The sequence below is a fragment of the Podarcis tiliguerta genome, assembly GCF_965153285.1.
Source record: "Podarcis tiliguerta genome assembly, chromosome: 11".
Classification (NCBI taxonomy): Eukaryota; Metazoa; Chordata; class Lepidosauria; order Squamata; family Lacertidae; genus Podarcis; species Podarcis tiliguerta.
Genome location: NC_139544.1, coordinates 63,468,928 through 63,491,591, shown reverse-complemented (window position 1 = coordinate 63,491,591; position 22,664 = coordinate 63,468,928). Strand labels below are relative to the sequence as shown.

The following is a 22,664-nucleotide window of genomic DNA, read 5'->3' as shown; positions in this document are numbered from 1 at the left end:
TAGCAATGATGCTGTACGAACTGTATTCTGGGATATGGTGGGAAAGTTTTTAAAGTCCTTGTCACCCCATTCTCGGGGTTCAAAATTCCTCTTTGAACCTGATGTGCAATAAACTACAGCTATTGGCTCCGGTTGGTAGCTGGACTCCTCCTTTATTCCGCAGGGACCCAAGGGCTCTGCCCGATCAGCTGGGGGACTGAGCAGCCTCACACCTAGATTTTCCCCGTAACAATTTATGCGGAAATTGTTTTTCCATTATTTATTGTTTATGTTGGGTGTAGTGAAGGGTGAACCTTCTATGTCTCGTGCTTGAGGGACGGGCTTACAAGGGAAGTAAGCCAGTAAGCTTGGTATGCTGTGAACTGAGTGGAAATCGAAAGCACTCAGTTCAGCCGCTGGAAGGGGAGAGAGAGGAGGCAGAGAAAATGCAGCTTAACACGGATGGCTGTTGTGGATTGTAAATACGCTGTTTTGTTTCCAATAAAGAGATACTAGGATAGAAGAAACGTCTGGACTTATTTACTGCCCTTTCGACACACAGACGCTGTGTAATTCTGCTAATTTCTTTACGACCGCTCCAAAGCCACACTGCGTAAACAGAAGCTGCAGAGGCTCGCAGGGGAAGCGTGGCTGGGCGCCAAACAATAAAGCAATAAATCTATCCAAGAGGTTATGACTTTGGTTATGTTGATAATTACGTAAATCTTGTCATGTTGTAAGCCGCCTTGAGCATTGTTTTAACTATGGAAAGGTAGCAAACAAAACGATGATGATGAAACGTAATAAAAACATCAAGCATTAAAAGCCTCCCGATACAGGGCTGCCTTCAGATGTCTTCTAAAAGTTGCGCAATTCTTTATCTCCTTGACATCTGAAGGGAGGGTGTCCCACAGGGAGGGCGCCACCACCGAGAAGGCCCTGCACAGCTCCATCCTCACTCCAGACATTGTCTAGTGCGATGTTCAGCTGGTGATGCAGCACGATGTTGAAAACCGGCTCTTGCTCAGCCCTCCTGCCTGCCTGCCCTCTGCTTGCAGGACGCGGCCCCAGGCAGCCCAATTCTGCCGCTGCGCTTCTTCCAAAGGACACCCGGGGAGGGGCAAAGAGAGTTGGAGATGGCGGGGGGAGGAAGAGGAAGGAGGAGGAAGGCCTACCAGCGTGAAGCTCTTGGGGGAGGCGGCCCAGCGCTTGATGTTGGTGAGGTTCCACTCCTGGATGACCTCCTTGGTCTTCTCATCCACCCGCATGACACATTCCTTGGTGATGCCCAACAGGCGGGGGACCAGCTTGTTCTTGCCCTTCATCTTCTCCTGCAGGGGGGACACGTGGGTCAGGCCCAAGGGGAGCCCTCAGCTCCCCCTGCACCAAGGGAGCACCAGCCACCCCAGAGCCACCATGCCCACCTCAAAAGGCAAACCTGCAGGAGATGCCCCCACCGGCCCCCCTGCAAGGCGCAGAAGAGCCAAGGGTGCAACAGCCCCACCTCAGCTGGAGGCAGGGGGCTTCCCGAGCATCCTGCCCCCCTGAAAGGGCAGAGAGATGGGGCAGGGCCCCCCTCACCTTGACCAGGAAGAAGGAGACCCCGTAGGTCTTGAGGGATCGGGCCAGCTTCACGTAGCGGACCTTCGCCTCAATCTCGCTCATGTTGCCGCAGTTCTTGTGGGCCTGAGGGCAGAACAAAGGGGGGGGGTCATCCTTCCGCTCCTCCCACCCCCAGGGAAGGGGCCCCCTCTCCCGCCAGAGCCACCCCAAACAGCAGGGGCGTCCCAGTCCACACAGGGGGTCCTCCGGGAAATGGGCAGTAGATCCTGTCAAAAGCGGATATTTTGCCAGGCACAAGGTGTGCCCCACCCCCAAGCCCACTCATCGGTGGAGAGGGAGGAGTGCCCCCCATGAGCCCCCTTCCCCTGAAGGTCCAAGGGATCCCCGGTTGCAGCCAGTCCCGTCCCCCCCCCCCCCCGCTTCCACTCACCATGAAAATCTTGCGCTCGCCTTTCTGCTTGATGTACTCCTTGGGCAGAAAGTCCTTGAGGCTGGAAAAGGGAGAGGAGAGGAGGGGGCATGAGGGGAGGGAGAGCAAGGAAGAACCCCAAACCTTTGCTGCCCAACCCAAACTCATCCCTGGGGGGGGGGGGGGCAGTCCTGCCCAGCGCAAGCAGGCCCTGCCCAAATGAAGGGAAGTGCAATGAAGAAGCCCTGGCGGACGGCTGTCCAACCTCGACTTGAAAAGGAAGGGGAGGCCACTTGCTTCTGCGCGGCACCCTGTGACTCGGTTTCCCCTGGCGCTCCGCTGCGAGGCCCACGCCAAGCGGGCAGAGACCGGCCGGGGCACTCACTCCAAGAATCCCGGCTTGTGCTTCTGCTCATTGTGGGGGCCAAACTGGATCTGGCACTGGAATCCCGCAAATTCGCAGGCCTTGTCGAAGGAGACGGGGTGGGAGCCGTTCAGGATGTCGTCACGGGCCTGGAGAAGGGGGCGGGGCCACAGGGAAGTCATTCTCCTGAATTAATGCACGGTTCATTCATAGCTCCTTAATGGGCCCTTCCCTCCCACCCTCTCCCCAAGGATTTTAGGCTGGGGGGGAGGAGAGGCCTGCTGCCCACTCCACCAACCCAACCTTCATGGCACCTGCCAGGTGTACCTTGGGGGTTATTTATTTTATTTCACAAAATTTATACAATGCTTGATTGTAAAAAAACACAGCCAACAACCTCAAAGCAGTTAATAAAAAGATAAAACATTAAAACTGAGTTCAAAGTGTACAGAAAGTAAAAAAACTACAACAGGTTAGAACTCACTTCTACTTTCTAAGCATTTGGGGGGTGGGTCTACACAAGAATGTTTTTAGCAAGCACCAAAACGTGCAAAGCAAAGGCACCAGCTTGATATCAAGAGGCAGGGAGTTCCAGAGGGCAGGTGCTGCCACACTAAACGATCGAATGCTTACAAACGCTGAAAGTGGGGCTTATGTGGCATCTATGGCAGGGCCCGTCCCCCTGAGCGGCCGCATGTGGGGTGAGGGGGTTTCATAGGTAAACTGGGGTTAGGATGAAGCCCGAGACTTGCAGGGTTGTGTGAAGGGAACAGTACCTGCACATAGAGCAGGTTGAGTTGCACAGGATCCCGCGAATCCACGTTTTGGTCCGAGTAGAAGAACTTCCGTCGCAGGAGGAGGGTCTCGCTGTCATCGATGCCCTGCTCTCGGAGGGTGCGCCCGTGGTCCAGCCAGTTCACTGTTGGGGCACAGAGAACATTGGGAGGGGAAGCAAGGGGAAGGAGAGAGACCCCCCCCCCACTCTTTGCTCCTGGGTCCTCGTGGTCGTACCCCCACCCCACCGACTTACACTCATCGTCCGTGTGGAGTTTCTGCTTGAGCTTCTCCATCTTCTTCTCATCCCGCAGGAGCGTCTTGTCCTTCTTGAGGGTCCCCGTCTGCTCCTCCTTCTTCTCCTCCACAATTTCCCGCACCAGGGAGTACTCGTCGTAGTTCGTGATGCCTGCCAGGCGAGGAGACCCCCCCCCCCATGTCAAGAAGGTGGGTGGGGAGAGAGAGGTCAGCCCTGCCAGACTGGGAGACATCCCCAGTGAAGGGCCTCCCTCTTGCCTTCTGCAGAGCAAGACAACGTCTCCACCCCCATCGTTCTGCCCAGACACCGAGGTCCAGCTCCGAGGGCCTTCTGGCAGTTCCCTCCCTGCAAGAAGTGAAGCTACAGGGAACCAGGCAGAGGGCCTTCTTGGTGGTGGCACCTGCCCTGTGGAACCACCCACCCTCCCACCAGATGTCAAAGAGAACAACAACTACCAGAATTTTAGACCACATCTGAAGGCAGCCCTGTTTAGGGAAGCTTTTAATGTTTGATGCGTTACTTTATTTTAATAATGTGTTGAAAGCCGCCCAGAGTGGCTGGGGAAACCCAGCCAGATGGGCATGGTATAAATCATCATCATCATCATCATCTCTGTGTCAGGGGGAGCTAGAGACCTCTCTCCCTCCCTAGATCAAGACCTCCCCCCCGCTCACCGATTCTGGCGCAAATGGTCATGAGTATGTCTGTGACCGTCTTGGAGTCATCCACCATGACCGTCTTGACCGTCCCGTCCAGCATCCGGATCTTCAGGGGCCTCTGCTTCTTCTTGTACTCCAAGGTGTCCTGGAATGTTGTAGGGGGGGCATCAGAGAGGGCCGGAGGAGAGCAGTTGGGGGGGCCCCAGAGTGGGGGGGAGGGGAGGGGAAAGGGGGCCAGGCAAAGGAGGAGATGCCCGCCTGGCAAGGGAGGGGGCGGCCAGGGGACAACCCTGGCAGGGAAGGGGGGACGCACCCCATTGCGGAGCATGTAGTAGTCCAGGGCCTTCCCAGCTTCCAGCCAGATGCCTTTCTTGGGATCTTCGTCCGACAGGAAGAGGCCAAAGTCGGTGGCTGGAAAAGAGCAGGAAAGACTCTCCCAGGACCGGCCAAAGGGCAGGCCCAGAGGCTGCAGACGGAGGTCCAGGCAGGGCTTTGGGGAGGCCCAGTCCCCCCGGCCCCCCTGTGCTTGGGCCTCTGCAGATGTCCCCCACTCCCCGCCTTTCTTCATCAGAAGGGCAGGCCCCCCTCTCTTGCCTGATGTGAAGAGATGCAGCTGAGAAGACATTCAATGCCCCCCCCAATAATCAGCTGCTCCAGCCCCCCCAACCCCCGACTTACGCTGGCCCATCTGCGCCTCCGGAACTCGCTCCCGGATCATGCGGCAGGCGTCGTACACCATGGTGGACGGCTCAAACTGCATCGTCTTCACCACGTTGCCAATGCTGATCTTGAGGGATAAGGCAACCATGGTGGCGGCTGGGGGGTCCCCACTCCTGCTTCACCTGCGGGGCAAAGAGGGGCTGTAGCCGCTGGTGAGCAAGACCCCCGGAGAGGCTACAGGTCCCTTCAGCCAGGAAGCACTCAAGGAGGTGCTGAAGCAAAGGTGGGTCAACTGACAGGGGTCCTTTCCAGCTCGACCATTCAATGGTTCCAAGGCTCCAAGCCCACTTGGGTGGGGAGCCACTCTTCCCCCCACAAGGGCCAGGCTGGGACATCGGAGGGGGGGCGCAAGGTCGAATCCCACTTGTCTTTTCACAGCTGAGCCTGAGGTTCAGTGAAGCCGCAGGCAGCGGCGTAGGAAGCCTCTTGGGCACCTGTGGTGGCATGCCCAGGGGCCGGGCAAACCACCCATAGGGATGGAACAGGGCGCTCGGCATTCCGTGCCGTACCTATGGGCGCTGCACGCCCTGTGCCGTGTCGTCCCGTGCCGCCCCTATGCCACCGGGGGTATTTGCGTGATCGGTGGTCAGATTTTCACAATCGGCGAGTGGCGCTGGCACCCCCGGCTGCCGCAGCTGGGAATGAGAGCACTGCCCGCCGGGGGTGCCAGGCAGCGCCGCCCACTGATCATGGAAATCCGATTCCCAATCGCATAAAACACGCTGGGGATGCAAGCGCTGCCTGCTGGGGGGTGCCAGGCTGATCAGCAGGCGTATTTGCGCGATCAGCGGGCGTATTTTCATGACGACAACTGCACCAATCACAAAAATCTGCCCACTGGGGGTGCGAGCGCCGCCATGCAGGTCCGCTGGGGGGGCTGTGTCCCCCCCCCAGGCATAACACCCGGGGCGGACCTCATCCCCTTGCAAAGCCCCTGGCTGCAGTTTGGTCAGGCCAGCAGGCCAAGGCGAGTGAAGAACCTCCAGTGCGGGATGGGAGGGGTGAGAAGATGGCAGAAAATCAGAGCATCACCCCCCCACACATACTTCCAATGAATCTCCCTCTATTTTTGTTTGCAGGGACCCCCTCAGGTGCTGAGCAATGCTGGGTTTCCCTTGATTATAAAGGCAGTTTGGCAAAAGTGCAAGGCGGAGCTGGACCCAACCCAAGTTACCCTGAACAGAAGGAAGGGTAGCAGTTCCAGGAAACAGGGCAGTTCTAGCTCCAGCCAAGACCCTCCTCAATTTTGTGCAGTGTTAGAAACTCAAGATATATAAACTGGCGCCAAATGGCTCCTTTAACCAGGGTTACAGGAGCCAAAATGGAAGGTCTAGTTGCCATTTTTGTGCCAGATGGCTCAAAAGTCGACTTTTTGTTCCTGAAATTCATTCTGGTTCTGCAGATAAAACACAATGGATAGAACTCTACGGGATATGCAGAGCCAGGATAGCTCAGTTGGTTACCGCGTGGTCCTGATAACACCAAAGTTGCAGGTTTGATTGCTGCATGGGGCAGCTGCATACTCCTGCATTGCGGGGGTTGAACTGGATGATACTCGGGGTCCCTTTTTTGCAACTGGATGGGTGATTCCGGGGGTCTGCAGGGGAACATGGGAATAAAAGAACGTCTTTGTTTTTTGCTGCTGCTGCTGTTGCGCAGCCGGGCAAATCAGCTGCTATCCTGCAGACTCCCTGATTCACCCAGCAGAAAGACAAAAACAAAGAATAAATAAATAAATAAATGTTGCATCTGTCTTTAAATATATAAATGGCTAAACATTCTGTTTTGGTACCTGCAATCCAAATCCCAGGAGCCATTTGGCTCCTAGCCTGTGCATCCCAGTTTCTAACACTGCTATGAGGATGTGTTGCTTGTGAATGAAATCGTCCAGACCCCGAGGATCCCCAGGCAGGCCCCTCCAGATGGTGGGGAGGTCAGGTGCCATCCTGGCACCAGGGCATCTTCCTTTGGTCGCAAGTGGCTGATAGCCAGGTGCAAAAGGCGCCTGGTGGATTTTGATCGTTGGCCAGTGCCCACCTAGTCCAGGACCCCGAGGTCCTGCTCCTGGTTCGCCCCTCCAGTTCAGACCCCTTAAAGGGTATATGCTGCAACAATATGCATTTTTACAAACTACCAATTCATTTTTAAAAAGGACAATGCACAATCAAGTCATTAAAACACCATATAATTATAAAATAATAAAATGGAGAAGAAATGACCAGAACTGATTCTGCAGAAAAAGCTTGGCGAGAAAGAAATGTTGTCATCTGGGGGCAAACTGCCCAACTGCAGGTGCCTGGCTGGCTGCAGGAGGAGTGGCGATCCAGAGGGCAGGTGCAAAGCCCCCCATGTTGGCTGGGGGGGGCTGGGGGGCCTCTGCAGGCGAGGGAGCAAGTGGCCCCTGCGGCCGAGAGGCAGCGGCCCCAGGACTGAGCAGGAAGGAACAGCGAGTCGCTCTGGAGTGACAGCCCTGCTGTCCAAGAGGAAGGGGCCTGCCAGGAGCCCCGGCTGATAAGACCCTGCGGCAAAAAGGAGCCAGAGATATAGAAAAGTGGCTGGCGAGGATGACGGAGAAACCGCAGGAGGGAAGCGTGTGGCTCCAGGCTTCACTGGAAGAAGAGTCTGCAAGATCGGGCCAAAGGGGGCACTGAGTCTAGCTCCAGCCAGGTCCCTTTGGGGGAAGCTGCAAGCAGGACTCGGGCACCAGAGCCCTCTCCCTGCCGCCTTCTGGCAGCTGGCAGTCAGAAGCATTGGTGCCTCCGCCACGGAGGCTGAGAGGAGCCAATGGGGCAAGGAGGCAGCCAGCCCACAAGGATCCTGGCAAACTCCCCCCGACACTTCTTCCAGGGACCCCCGAGGCTGGGTCCCCTCTTTTCACGGGCTCATCTGAACAGGAGGTCCTCTTCCACCCGAGGGGCAGGGACCAGGGACCCTCCTTGCTGGCTGCCTTCCAGGGCCCTCAAGGGCACCAAATCTTGGCTCCGTAAGCCAAGGGGCACCTGAAGGCACGGTGAGAAACGCAAAGATAGAAGCTCAAATGATGCCTTCATCCTCAGTTACGGTCACCACAGCTGTCTAGCTGCCTTTCCCCCCAGAGAGATATATTATTATAGGTTTACAACACATTAAAACATCAAATAAAAGGATCCAGAATTAAAAAGGTGCCCAGGCATCTCCATGCTGCTGCCTGCCAGTCAGATGGTGGAGACGTCAGTCGCCCAACCTGGGGGCAGAACACCTTCGCTTGGTCGCAGCTGGACCCGCACCGGACAAAAGACGTGCCTGGCGCCCAGGAGATTTCAAACACTGCCTGAACTGCCTGCTGCACCTTAGACCAGGGGTCACCCACATGGCAACTGAGTGGGTGCTGGTGCCCACTTTCCCTGGTGACTACAATGTGCTCCCCTTTGCAGAAATTAAGCAGTGGTACCTCTGGTTATGAACTTAATTCATTCCAGAGGTCCGTTCTTAAGCTGAAACCATTCTTATCCTGAGGCGTGCTTTCGCTAATGTGGCCTCCCGCTGCACAATTTTCGTTCACATCCCGGGGCAAAGTTCGCAATCAGGAGACCTACTTCCGGGTTACCAGAGTTCGTAACCCAAAGCGTTTGTAACCCAAAGCATTCGTAACCAGAGGTACCACTCTATTCCTAGCCAACAGAACAGGGTGTGGTGTGCCTTCTGTTGTGGTGTTTGTGTGTGTGATGCCCACCTGTGGCTTGCAGGTGGGGGACAGGAAGGTGGGCGAGCCTTGCCTTAGACTCAGCTGTCTAGACAAAGGTCTCCTGGTCAGGAATCCACCCCAGCTCCCTCCTGGGCTGGGTTAAACCAACCCTTCTGCCCCCCTGATCTCCACCAGCCCAGCTGAGCACCTGAAGAACCGCAGGATGTGGGCAGCTGCAGCCTGGCAAGGGAAGCCAACTGTTTGGGGGGTTGGCTGGCTCCTACCAGGACAGGGACCCTCTGGCTTTGGGGAAGGGGCTGCTGACACCACCACCTGGGCAATAAAGGAACAGAGAAAGAGGTCTCCCAGCTCCCTTGTAGCTCCAAGGGGCCAGATCCCCCCAGCCTGCCCAGCTCACCTCCTCTGTGGCGTCCCAGTGCCGAGACCCAGGGAGCTTTATCCTGCCCTCTCCGAGGAAGCTGCTCCAAGCACCAGAGGGGCCCCTGCCAGGCCAGGAGGGAGGGAGGCACTGGTCTCCCGCCCGGGCCAAAGTGGTCTCCCAGCTCCCAGAGGCCTTTGGGGCCTGCTTTGGGTTCACCCACTTGCCCCCTGGCACCATGCCTCACTGGGCTGTGAACCGGCTCGTGAGCACCCCATTCTGAGCAGCATAAGCCCCCCCCCCCCAGACAGGCCCAAAGTGTCTCACTTGGCTGTGCAGGTCTTGGCCAGCTGTGCTCCACCACTGGAAAGAAGCAGCTTCTGAGCCAAACGGGCCTCCCAGGGCCCTCAAGCACTGCTGCCCCCGGGCTCCGCTCTCAGCAGTCTCTGCAGCCAGGATTCTGCCTGCCTGGGCACACAGCTCCTGCTGCTGCTGCTGCTGCTGCTGCTTTGGGCTCCTCACCCCCTCCGCCTCCTTCCTCCTATCTCCTCCAGCCCATTTCCTGACCAGCCTGGCTCTCCCCTGGCCTGAGCCTCTTCCGCCCCCTTAGGGCTCTCATCCTCTGCCAGGAACTGAGCTCAGGGGCAGGAAAAGGTCCTGCCAGTGACCCCGGAGGCTCAGAGTCCGGCCTGCCGTGGCCCTGGGACAAGGCCAGCAGCACAGAGGGAGTCCCCAGGAAGGGAAGGACTTCAGAACTGGGTGCCATGCTTGTCCCATGTGGTTGGGAGACTGTGGGAGCACACACAGAGGGGGTCCAGGCAGGGGGTGCAAGCCCCCAAGGCGGCTCAAGCTGCCCACACACACAGGGCTCCTCCTCTTCGTTCTCATTAAGGAAACGGACTCAGAAAGAGTTTGCCAGACGCTCCTTTTGCGGCTTCCACTTTCCGTCTGCTGCTGCGCTGACTGTCGGGTTTGGGGACCTAGAACTTGCTAGCCATTCTGGGAGGCCGGTTGCCCCCTGAAGGCAGCGGATGGGAGTCAGCAGGCAGGCTCCAGCCTCACCCTCAGCGTTGCAGGCACAGGGAGTGGGCGGTGGGTGGGATTTTGCAAGAAGGGAGAGCAAAGGGAAACGATTCTGAAGCGGCAGAGGAAGCACGAGAAAGGCAGCAGGAGCGTTGCAGGGCCCCCAGCCAGGCAGGGGCTGCTCCTGGGGGCCAGCGCCCGCTCTGCCCTGGCCCCAGGGTGGAGGGGAGCGCCAGCAGCGGAAGCAGCAGAAGAAGCTGTACGTGGCCCGGGAGGAGGAGGAGGAGCCCTCCCCTCCGCTCCACAGAAACATTCCAGGCCTGCATTCTTGAGCAACTCAGCAATCCAGCGCCTGCAGAGGCCCAGGCTCCCCATTGGCTGACAGAGTCCCCCCCCCCCCCCGCAGGCCAAGGAATGTCAGAAGCACCCTGGCAGAGGGCGGCACGTGTGGCACAAAGGCACCAACACCCCACCCACGCATGCCACCAAGGAAACGGGGAGAAGCAGCACCATGCCAGGCACAAAGCAACGCTTGCGCCCCTCTGCACAGACCTCCTGCCGCCCCCTGGCTCTGTGGCCAATGGGGAGTCTGGGCTGGCAACCGGATCAGCCGCTGCCCTTTTGCCCAGGAAGTCTGCCAGCCGGGCTGCCCAGCCCAGAGGGAGGCAGTGTGTGTATCCCGCAGCCAGCGCAGGATGCCTCTTCCAACCGCCTCCAATTAGGGGCATTACTCAGCACATGCCGCCTCCGGAGGGATGGGATCCTGTCAAGAGCCAGCAGGAAAACCAGCCTTTCACAAGAGGAAGGAGGTCACATGTGGGCAGCATCATGGAGCTGAAAGGGTCCACCCAATTTGGTAAATCCAGAGCCAGGGTCCCCCGCTGCATGAAGACCCTCTGGCCGGTCAGGGCTTGTACCTTCAAGGGTCTTTGCCCTCTCCCAGATGAGGACAATGGCAAGAGCCCTGGGGATCTCTCTCCAGAAGAACAGCCAGGAGCCCCCTTCTCCCGGGGGGGGGGGGGGCCTCGCCAAAGCCCCTTCGCCCTCTCCTGGCAGATGTGTGGAAAAGAAGGCCCATCCAGGCCAGCCCTGTCCAGCTTCCCACAGCAGCCTCTCCTGGGGAGCTCAGGATCCAACCCCGGCTATTTGGCTGCCAACACCTGCTCCTGGCAGGTAGAGCACTCCCCGGGCACAGAGGCTCTGTTTGCAACTAGCACTTCCAACTGGCATTAGTTTAAGCTGTGCATCTGCCCAACGGTTCTCCCAGGCTCCTTCTGCTAATCCCCGCCTGGCGCCTGGTCTCTTGCCGAAGCTCTTCCTTCGCGGCCACCACAGCTTCTTGCATCTACAAGATAAGTCGTCTTCTGACACACACAAGGCAGAGAGGAGAGGCCTGGGGCTGCGGATCCCGGGAGGCAGAGGGGAGTCATGCCCACGGGTGTCAGTGCCCATGCTCAGACAACCCAGAATCTCAAGACAGGAAGGTCCAGCGAGAGGCAGCCCAAGGGGATGCCAGGCAGCCGCTAAACGTGGGGGAGGGGCCAGCACCAGGCAGATGCTCTCCCAACCGCCCCCCTCAGCTGTGAGCTACCAGAGGCCCCTTGACAAGATGCCCCAGAGGGGACGCTGTGAGGGGCTGGGCTCCTCAAAAGACCAGCCTGCTCAATGCTGGGATTGCTGCTCTGAGTCCCAAGGCACCAAGGACAGCCCTCCTGCTCTCAGGGCCCCAGCAGAGATGGAAGATGCGCAGGGAGAAATACCAGGCACCCTCCCCCCCATGCCTTGAAGCTTCGCCTGCAGATGCTGCAAGGTGAAGCAGAGAGGATCTTGCGAGAGACAGCGGGGGGGGGGGGGGGCTGGCGGCCAGGCGAGTCCCCCAAACAGGAAAAAACACGTCCTTGCTGACAGGCAGCTGCAGAGGGGAGCCAGCTCCACGCTGTCTAAGGTGTCACCCAAGAATGCAGGCCTGAGTCAAGGCTTTGGCTTCTCATGCTGCAAGGCAGCAGCGGACGGATCCAGGGCCAGGAAAGGACTCCTCAGGAGGAAAAGTCAGCCAGCAAAGCAGAGCTCTGGAGCCCATCCCAGGAGAGGCGGCCAGAATCCGCGACCAGAAGGTGCAAGTGGGGAGGAGGCAAAGGCACAGAGGGGGAAAGGGCTCCCCACGGCTGCTGGTCCTGGTGGGGCGATTCCTGCCACCTCCAACCACCCAGAAACAAAGGTCTGACCCCCAGGAGCCGGAGCAGGATCGGGCCTTTGGGCTTTGCTTGTGGGCTTCCTCCTCAAGAGGCTCCTGGCAGGTCGGGGTGGGCAGGTGGGTGCTGGCCAGAGGTCCAATTCTGCTGCAGGGCTCTTCCTCATACGGAGGGGCCAACAGAGAGCAGGATGGGAGCAGGGGGGCCCTGAGCAGGTCCGAGGAGCCACATGGGGGGGCGGATGAGAATGGGAGCCTCCACAGGCCCCACACCAGATGGTGAACCCCCGAAAGAAGATCAGGAGTGGGGGGGGAGACTCTGTACACTGAAAGAGGAGCAGTTCCCAGAGAAAAAAACCCCATTGCTCTGGGGGGAGCCACAGAGAAGCAGCGCCGGACTGCAGGGGGCTGGACTAGATGCCCCACCAGATCCCTCCTGACTCTACAATGCTGTCATTCTGCGAGGGAGTCCCTGAAGGGACAGGGCTGTGCAGCCAAGGTCCCGCACCTCTGTGGCACCCCAAGTTCAAGTGGGTTGCCCCTTCGCAAGCTGGCCTCCATGTGCCCCCACGGTACCCCAGCCACTCCTCCTTCCAGGCCTCCCAGGGAAGGCTTGACCCCAGGGCAGAAGACAAGGGCCCCCCCCATCCTTCTCAACCAGCCCCCATCCTTTTGCCAGAGTTGGGAAGTCCCCCCACCCCCATCCCCTTCCAAGCTCCCCAGGGCTCAGGATCGCTGAGAAAGCCAAGCGTTCACAGGTTCTGCTTGGGAGCAGGGCTCAAAATTAGCAGGGAGCCAGGTGCATTTTGCGCCTAAAGATGCTCCATTTGCGAGCATCTCAAAAGGTCTGGGTGCCATTTTTTGTGCCAGGCTGACACTCAAGGATTACTGAAATGTACATGATTTGAAGCCTCAATGGATATTTTAAGGACAGACAATATGTTAAGAATAAGCGTTTTGAAAACTGAAGTACGGTACCAATATTTCTGTGGTAAACACCAAATTAAACATGTATTAACAATTTATACTATAAATGTAATATTAACAATGTGTCACTTATGTGAATTGTGTATTAATTCATGCTATGTTGAAAGTATTATACGTGTTGGTAATGTGTATCAGTTTTTTGTTGACTGTTTTCTTTTCTTTTTGGAATTAATAAAGCATATTAAATATATACATTCACGCTTATTCAAATAATAAAAAGTGTTGCCGCCCCGCCCCATTACGACTAGACATTGTGTTTTGGCACCCACAATCCAGCTCCCAGAAGCCATTTGGCTCCTAGCTTTTCTATCCCAGTTTCTAACGCTGCTTGGGAGCCCCCCCCCCCCGGAGAAGTGGGAGGGTCTTCTCTGCCCCACATCCAAGTCTCAGCGCCAGTGTTGAAACTGAGATATAACATCTAGGAGCCAGGTGGCACCTTCAGTCTAGATTATAGTTTCCAGGACGATAGGTCTAGGCAGATTTTGCATAGCAAATGGTTTGTGTGCCTTGAGTTTTTGGTGCTGCGATGCACTGAAGATCAGCTGACTGGTGGGGCATTGCAGCCATGCCAGCCAGCCAGATGGAGATGTCAGGTGCCAAACCTGGAGACCAAACATTGCCACTTTCTCACAAAAGGTCGGTTGTCTGTCGTGAAACGCGCCTGGTGCCCAGCTAATTTCAAACGCTGCTCAGAGCCTCCCCTCCCGATAGCAAGGGGGCTGACAGCACACTTGCCAATTGCCAGGAGGGGAACTTGATGCTCTATCAATCTCATTACCTTCTGCGCTCCGGCCTTTTCATCTTAAACTGTTTCTGGGGTGTCATAATTGTTTTCAGCATCCTCTGTAAACTGCCCCAAGAAGTGTTTTGTTTTGTTTTTTAATAGAAGGGCAGGTTATAAATACATTTAACAAGCAATTGGGATTGAAAGTAGCCACCAGCTTGGCTAGCCTTGAAAAGGGATCAGACACATGCATGGAGCAGAGCGTGACCCACAGCTAGGGACCACAAGAGCTCTGTTGTGCCTCCGGATGCTGGGATTGCAGGTTCCCCACTGGGGCATCTGGGCAGCCAGTGAGAACAGGATGGCAGGCTAGCTGAGCCTTGGCCTGATCCAGCGCGGGGGGGGGGGGGGTGAGGAAGGGAGGTGCCTTTGACTCATGGGGGGAGGCGGGGGGGGCTGCTGCCCTCTCATGTCTCTTCCAATGGCTTTTGGCGGGGGGGCTGGTTTGGGTTGCTGTTTCCTCCCTGGTGGGGCAAACCATCCCTTTGAAGCTGTTTTGCAAGAGGGTCAAGCACAAGCTTTGTAAGGGAAAATGATGCGAAGGGAAAGAGCAGCCCCCTCCCCAGGGCGGGAGTCCTGATTCAATCTGCCCCCCCCCAAAAAAAAACACACACACACGTTTGCAGCTACTTCTAAAAAGAATTTAGAGGCCCCTGCTCTCCAGGGACTTTTCAGTTTGGTTCTCACCCTGCAAGGTCAGAGTGTCTGGAGTGGGGGAACCATCTGAGACCCCAAGTGAGCTCCCCACAGCTGGCAGGGGGGCAGTGAAGGTCCACAGCAGAGGCAAGCCTGGACTGAAGACCACCTTCTTCCCGTCCCCCTCTTAATGCGCCCAGTTTGTGCCAAGAGCGCTCTGGGCCCGGCTGGGTGCATTTGGAGAGTCAGTCCGCCCTGAGCTGCCAGGCCTGCAGAGGAAGAGGAGGAGGGAGGGGCTTGCAAGCCTCACCCTCACAGCTGCGGGGGGGGGGGGGGCTCTGCAAGGCCTGCTGTCTCTGCACAGGAAGTTGTGCAAAGCAGCGTGGTTAGCACTCAGCTCAGCAAGCGGCTCTGCAGGCCTCTGGGGAGGTGGGGAGGCAGGCAGCCGCACAACCACCCCCTGCTTTGGCCAATGTATTGATGGGCCTTGTGCAATCTCTCTGGCCTCACCAGCAGGGGCCAAGTTCCTGCCAGAACTGCATGCACACACGTTCACACGCGCTCACAATCTCTCACACGCACACGCTGGGATTTCTCGTGCAAAACACTCAGCACTCAGGCCTGGCGGGAGCCTTTGGGAACCAGCAATTCTGTACACAGCCCAGCGGGGCCCAGGGAGGGCGCAGGGCAAGGCGGCTCAGCCGGCATCCTCCCCAGCCCCAGCCCAGCCCCCCTTGAGGTCCCTGTTTCCGCTCCCCACCCCCACTTGGGCCAGAAAGAGCAGGAAGAGGAACTTCAGGCTGGGAGGGAACAGCTCAGCTCACCCCCCCCTCTTCCAATGCTGCTCTCAGCCAAGTCACAGGCTTCTCCACTGAAGAGACCCCAAAATACTTTTCAAAAGCCCTAGTCATCTTTGCTCCAGCTCTAGTCAAGCTGCAGCCCCAAAAGGAAAACTCAGTGGAAAAAGAGTTGACAAACTTACTGTACTGAGAGGTGGAAATCAGTGGCAGAAGCTCAGATATATAATCTCATTGCCAAATGGCAGCTTAAACTTAGGCTGCTGTCGGTACAATGGAATGTATAGGTTCTGTGTCCCCCCCCCCATGGGATGTTGTTGTTGTTGTTTAGCTGTTTAGTCGTGTCCGACTCTTCGTGACCCCATGGACTGGAGCTATTATTATTATTATTATTATTATTATTATTATTACTACTACTACTACTACTACTACTACCATTTCTATACCACTTTATATTTTAAAGAACAAATCTCAAAGCCATTTACAGCACATTAAAACATCAGATAAAACAATCCAGAATAAAACTAATTCAAGCTTCAAGGGAAAAATATTTCAGACCCTTCTCTAAGGAACGTTTTATTTTCCTTGCTCACCAGCCTGGCATCCAGAGATCTCCATGCGGTCACAATGGGACCCACGCCAGACAAAAAATGCACCTGGCGCCTGGCTAATTTTGAACGCTGGTGGAAATAGCTGGTGAAAGCCTTCCCTACTTGGGTGCCCAGCAAAATGTCAACCCCATGGCCCTCCTCCACCTCCGTCACATCACTCAGCACATGATCACACAAGGGACTGCGCCCAACCCATCGGGCACAAGGAAATGCTGGGCGCCTCCCAGGCCTGACTCAAGACTTCTCAAGAAGCAGAATGCAACCCAGAGAACCTACAAGGCCCCTGGGCCTCAGCGGAAGAGGCATCTGCACCCCAAGATCCACACGCTGCACCAATGAGGCACCTCCCAAACAGGGGTGCCAACTTGAATAGAATATTGGGGGGCCCAGGTAAGCCCCACCCCACATAATTGCATGCACACACACCATTTGAATGATGCAAGACCAGAGGGACCATTGGCCTGGTCCAAGAGCCTGGGAGTGGCAGATTTGCAGGTGGAGGTTCAACCGGGCACCACTCCTGCCCTCTTAGGAGCAAGTTGCTCTCCTTGGTGCTGCAGCAGCCAACCTGCCTTGCTCCACCGGCTCGTCCTTGGGACCCGAGCAGCACACCGCCATGCTCTTGCAACTCACACATGAACTGGAGGGTTGGAAGGACTCCTGAGGGCCATCTAGTCCAACCCCCGGCAACACAGGAACCACATCGAATGCCTATCAATGAAAGACCACAACTGAGTTGAGAAGGCAAGCAGGAGCACAAAGAGAGCCAAGATCCATCATTCTGGGCTTGGACAAGCCATGCACTGACACAGGGCAACTCAAGGGAACTCAAACATGCATGAATGGGCACCCCAGGCAGCCACTGCCTTCTCTTCCACCCCCATCGCTGCCATCAGTGGATCCTGAGTAGCCCAGCAACCAATCAGAACGAAGCACCAGCCGCCTGTAAGTCCCAGTATTGTCTTGAGCCCATGTCAGAGAATCTTCCATGGCAACGAAGGCAGCAGAGAAATCCCTCTCTCCATTTACCTGAGAGCAGGGCTGGCCAGGGGGGCCTTTCTGCATGGGCAGGTGGTATCACCCCCCCCCCCCGGCCCTTGCTTGCCATGCTGGCTGGGGCTGATGGAAGGGAGAGGGAGGTGAGCAGCACTTGCAGGGCATAACTCTGGCCACACACTCACCCACACCAGGGAGGAATTTATTGGTTCTGAGAGCCAGGATCTCCAGGGGGCTCCTGCGGCCAGTTTGCACCATGCTCTGCTGGCAAAGTTGCTTGAATTTAAGCCCCAGATTCGGAGGAATGGGATCAGCAGTGATCCTCTTTAGAGGAAGAGATTTCAGCTCCTGCAGCCTGCGGGTGTCGGTCAGTTGCTCCGAGGTTTCAGACCAGCCTTGAGTCCTGTCTGACCTGGTTGGTGAAAACCACAAGGCCGATCAGCCTGGGGCGGCAGAAGCTGCCAGGACCTATTTAAAAATTAAATGGTACCATTTCTTGCAAAGGAAGCAGGCATGAGACGTCCGCCCAAGCGATCCTGACTGGACTTGCTGCCCTCCTGGATAATTATTAGCCGGTCTTGGTCTTCAGCACTGCCTTTCCTAGCAAATTATCTGAGCAGGTTGTGGCAACTCAACTCTCGGCTTTCTAGAGGATTTGGGATCCAACTTATCCAAAGTCAGACCTGGCTTTGGAAATGAGTTTTGGATCCTTTGCTCAGAACTGGACGGTTGGTTCTTCTGGATCTCTCCCGTGGCCTTTGACGCCACTGACTCTAGACTGCTCAGGACGGGGACGGGAGGCAGAGCCTTGCGGAGGGTGCCAGCCTTCCTGGTGGATGCTTGACCCTCTGTCCGCTGCCCTAAAGGACTCCTCGGGGTTCCAATCCATCCTTTCTCCTCTCTGTAGAACACCAGGGAGACATTCTCCAGGGATGCCAGTCAGGGTTCAAAATGAGCCAGGTGCCTTTTGCGACTGGGGATTGTAAGAATGCGAGCACTTCGAGAAGTCTTGGGGCTGGGACTCAAGAATAAAATTGCTGCAGCAGCTGCTGAAAGCATGGGAAGAGAAAGGCTCCCCCCCCCCCAGAGCAGGGTGGATTGATTTAAATCAAATTGGTTTAAATCACGATTTAAATCACTAGTCAGTAAAACTTGATTTAAATCATTGTTTTACAGAAAAACTCATTCTTGCTGGTATAATCTTAATATTTACAACCAGATGAAGGTTTCATTTTTGGAATAATAACATTTCAGAGTAGTTTGTACAGTTACCGTATTTTTTGCTCTATAAGACGCACCAGACCACAAGACGCACCTAGTTTTTGGAGGAGGAAAACAAGAAAAAAAATATTCTGAATCTCAGAAGCCAGAACATCAAGAGGGATCGCTGCGCAGTGAAAGCAGCAATCCCTCTTGCTGTTCTGGCTTCTGGGATAGCTGCGCAGCCTGCATTCGCTCCATAAGACGCACACACATTTCCCCTTACTTTTTAGGAGGGAAAAAGTGAGTCTTATAGAGCAAAAAATACGGTATATCAAAAATTGCTGATTTGGTTATACTATTAGAAACACAAAGACAGGTAATTATGAAATTTTTGCTTATATTTGGGCAATTTTTCTGCTGTACTTTATTGGAAGGAGAAAAATAATCATTTCCTTAATAACAATTTAAATTTAACTAAAACAATAACATTATAGCATATGTATCCATGTTTGTTAACTGATGTGGTTAAACAGTAAAAAAAACTTTAGAGTGAGTTTTAGCACACATGAAAGACTTAAAACAAATCCTTATTTCCCGATGAATAGCCTTTTGACTATAATGTAACTTAAATGGAAAATTATCTTTAGAAAGATTTTTCCTCCAAAAGCATTTTATTTTAAAAATCTGATTTAAAATTTAAAAATCCAATTTAAATTTTTTAAAAAATTATTTATTTATTTATTGGGAAAAAATCATTGGTTTTTTTATCCACCCTGCTCCAGAGTAGGGAGGATCACTGCCGCATGTGCAGGGAAGTGCTGCTTCCCCAGCCGCCGTGCGAGAAAGGCCTCCCCACCCAACTCCGCTTCCCCCACCAAAGAGCGAGTCACCCTTGCAAAAAGGACAACATGGTGACTCGCTTTCTGCTTCTGCGCCCATAACCTGGGTTCCAGGAGCCATTGGGCCATCAGCTTTTCTACCCCAGTTTCTAACACTGATGCCCTCAGTACGCAAATGACTATCACACCTCTCCTTCCTCCTTTTCCTTGGATGCCAAGGAAGCAGAAAGAGCTTTCCAAGGGGTCAGTTCTGTCTGGATGGGGCGGCTCTCTCCTTCGAGGCCCCCACAACAGCTTGGCCTGGGGGGAGGCTGCTTCCCCTGTCCCTGTGCTAAGGGATTCCAACAATCAAACATGTCCCTGAACGCTAATTACTATGATGACATTTTGTATAAAATACCTGTAGACTGGCAATTCTCAAAGCAGTGTTCGAAATTAGCCAGGCGCCAGGCACATTTTGCACCTGGTTTTTGACTTCTTGCCACCAAGTGAAGATGCCCGGGTGCCAGGAAGGCGCCTGATGTCTCCACCACCTGGAGGTGTAAGCCTGGGGATCCTTGGGCCGCGACTGTTTTCACACACTAACACCCCGTCCAGTAGAATCCCATCAGTTATATTTTATCTGCACAATTGGAACGGGAATTGTAGCTCTATATGGGAATTAGGGGTTTACTAACGACCCTCAGCACCCTTATAGATAATAATGTTCCAAAAGAGTTGGTTAACTTATTTATGTATACAGCGACAACCACGCAATATGGCCGAAGGTGGAAAGGAGGAGAGTTTCCAAGAAAGGAAGGTTGACTTTTGGAAATGATGCAGTATGCAGAACTGGCCAGATCAACAGCAAAGATCAGAGACCAAAATGATGAAAAAATTCCTGAGGACTGGAAACTTTTTACTGAGTATTTAAAGAACTGCTGTAACGAAATGAAAAAGCGAGCAGGACTTGAAATATGAGCAACAGCATGAATTATTAAGACAAATAGGTTAAATTGGGTGTATTAAATAAGGGAAATGTGCAGCATTCAAGGGTAAATAAGGAAACCATGGAAGAGGAGGACAGGAAGTCAATAGATAAAGTAACTTACGGCTTATGTTAAAATGTGTAAAGTTTTCTTTTCTTTTCTTTTTAAGAAAAATTAATAAATAAGATTTAAAAAATACGACAGTTCCCGGGTTCCATTGGGGACAGGACTGTTTAATGTGGTATAATACAGCTTTAGACAGAGCCTCAGAGCAGACCTACCAAAATGAAGAGTTTCTTCATTTCAGTGGGTCTACTCTGAATACAGTCCGTGGTTTTTAATTTAAAACCACTGGCAGAGATGATGCAGGGGCCTGTCCTGTTGAACCACAGGCCCTCTTCACTAAACAGGGCTGTTGGGGCTTCAAGGAGCTGCCCACCTAACTTCCCAAAGAGGGAGAGAAGGAAAGACAGAGGCATGGGGGGCGGGGAGGGATGGGGGGATACAGCTTGGCATCTGCTGGAAGAAGCCAGTGGATCTGCCCCCCCCCAACACCTCATCCGCCCGCCTGGCAGGCATGAGGAGAGGAGGTTCAGTCTGGAGAAGCTGGAAAAGATTGCTGGGAGGTTCCTGACTCTCAGAAACAGGATCTCCAAAACTACTTCCCTTGAAGACTCACTTCTGCCTGCTTGTCTGCTCAGACAGTCCATTTCTGCAAAAGGCATCCGAGGGAAATTCTGCAGCCCTTTAAGTCAGGGCAAAGAGCAGAAGGGGAAGAGGCTTGGGCAAATGCTCAGAAAGACCAGGGCTGCCTAAACACGGTCAATGCACTTGGGAGCAAACTCCCCTGAATTAAGTGGGCACTACAACTGCACTGCACAATCCTCGGAGCCGGGGCAGACTCTCTCCAAGTCTACTCAAGCGCCACAACCTGAAGATGAACCGTGAAAAATGTGTGTCAAATCTTTTCAAAGGGCAGGAAGTGAAGCCAAGCCGGGAAGCCTCTTCTGCACTGTCCCAAGACTCACTGTAATAAAACGTCATCTCACAAGTATTTTTTTCATTTCTTAAAATAATCATAGTCTGCCGTTTCTGAGCGTGGGAAAAGGGAACAAGGGGAGCAGGGACAGGTAGCCAGGAAGTCAGAGGAGGGGGTTCCCAGAGGGCAAGCGGCCAAGCAAGAGCCCCCTCCACCCCCCCATCCCCCACAAAGCCCACCTGCTTCTGAGTTTGGCAGGAGCACAGGAAGCGGGCAGAGTGGGCAGGGAAAAGTGTCACACACTTGGGAAATCTCTTGGCAAACTGCTGATCTCTCCCCCCCCCCCTTTAAAAAACCCTGTAGCAGGTTCCATGGATGGAGACCTGCAGCCAGTCTCGTTCTTGTCCAGCCTCATCGCAGCCCTTCCAGGCAAAGAGCAGATTCCAGCAGGGAGAGGGAAGCTCTGCTGCCTGAAAACATTCACCCTCCTGCTCCCCCCCCTGCAATCCGAGGCGTAAACAATGACTGCTACCAAATATGGAATTTGTAGCCGGCCAGCCACAGAGGCAGGAGTCCCACAGCCTTCCAGCCTCCTCCAGGCAGCCCATGCAGCAGAGGACCCCGGAAAGAGGGCCCCCCATGACTCAGTGCAAAACCTGCCCTGAAGAGGTGGCACGTGGTGCAAAAGCAGGACCCCAAGCGGGAGAGACCCCCGTTCTCAAGGGGGCTTCATAGGCACAAATCAATTTTCTATGGCAGACGTTGCACCAATATCGGCATTTCCACACACAACACCCTCAGGCAAATCAAAGAACCAGGCACCCTTCCTGCTCCCTGCCAGGCCCACAACAATCTCTGCTCTCCGAAGGTCGCCCCCTCCCCCCCAGGCCACAGGTCTCTCCCCCTGCCCCAGAAACACAAAACGTCCTGGGTCCTCATCCTTCACAGGCTGGATGCATTCCTGGGCTTGTGAGGGGCGCAGCCCAGGGGCCATGATTCTGCCCTACACACCGGCCACCGTGGGTCCCTTTCCAGCTGCCCCTTTAGACCTCGCCCTCAGCTGCCACCCACGGTCTCCTGCCATGAAAGCGCAGGTGGTGCCAGGCCAGCCTGCTCTGAAGCAGAAGCCCAGAAGGTCCTCACCACACGAGGGCCGAGCCCCGCCAGGGAGCAAGGGCCCCAGGGCTCAGGGAGCCCCTCCGCTGCTGTGCCCACCCAGCCCAACCTGCCTCAGGGTCTCCATGGGGCAAGCTCAGGGGCGAGAGAGACAGAGAGCCCTATTCTCTGCAGCCAGGCTGGCCTTTAAGTGGAGCAGGGGGGGGGGGGGCGTCTGCCTGCATCTTACACCCCACGGGGCCTCCGCCTCTGGGTACAATCGCCACCTTGTTCTGGGATCAGGGCACCAGCCGGCCTGCGCAGGACACATGTCACACACAGCTTAGCGGATCAGCAGGCTCCGCTCTGGAGGGAGCAAGGAGGGCACAGAGCCCAGGTGGGGAGGGGGGCAACTGGAAGCCAGGCTGCGGAGTGGGTCAGGTGGGCAGCTGTGAGGGTCCCCGCAAAGGGAGGCCGCTGCAGCCTCTGAGCTCCCCAAAGACAAAAACGGAGACAAAAACCGCACTACAAATGAGGAAATGATTAATTTAGCAACTAGCATCAGGCAGAGAGCAGGCCGGGAAAACAGAGGGGCATCAACACAGAGCAAGGAACAAACAGCTAAAACTTTACTCCAGTAAGAAAGGAGCAAACGGGAGCCAACTTTTAATCTGTTTCTGCAAACTGCTGGTGGCTGTTCTTCCGTTGGGAGGGAGCTTTTCGGGGCTGGGGGAGCTCCGATTTCCCCTGCCCGGGTACTTTTTAGCTCGTCGTGGCTCGGAGCG

At 55.1% G+C, this 22,664-nt stretch overlaps 1 protein-coding gene across 2 annotated transcripts in view; it reads right to left on the bottom strand.

Moving 5' to 3' along the window:
- Positions 1-22,664, bottom strand: part of TLN1 (talin 1) — a 53,700-nt gene that overhangs the window by 29,555 nt on the left and 1,481 nt on the right. Inside the window, exons 1-10 of one of the 2 annotated variants that reach the window (XM_083404584.1) lie at positions 9,098-9,240; positions 4,686-4,849; positions 4,321-4,418; positions 4,023-4,152; positions 3,346-3,498; positions 3,092-3,234; positions 2,337-2,464; positions 1,973-2,033; positions 1,561-1,665; positions 1,155-1,310 (exon numbers count right to left, since the gene is read on the bottom strand). In XM_083404584.1, the coding sequence (XP_083260710.1) occupies positions 1,155-1,310; positions 1,561-1,665; positions 1,973-2,033; positions 2,337-2,464; positions 3,092-3,234; positions 3,346-3,498; positions 4,023-4,152; positions 4,321-4,418; positions 4,686-4,815 (1,104 nt within the window). In that variant the 5' untranslated portion in view covers positions 4,816-4,849; positions 9,098-9,240. Of the gene's footprint in view, positions 1-1,154; positions 1,311-1,560; positions 1,666-1,972; positions 2,034-2,336; positions 2,465-3,091; positions 3,235-3,345; positions 3,499-4,022; positions 4,153-4,320; positions 4,419-4,685; positions 4,850-9,097; positions 9,241-22,664 lie in introns of those variants that run through there. The other variant, XM_083404585.1, reaches the window with a different exon arrangement.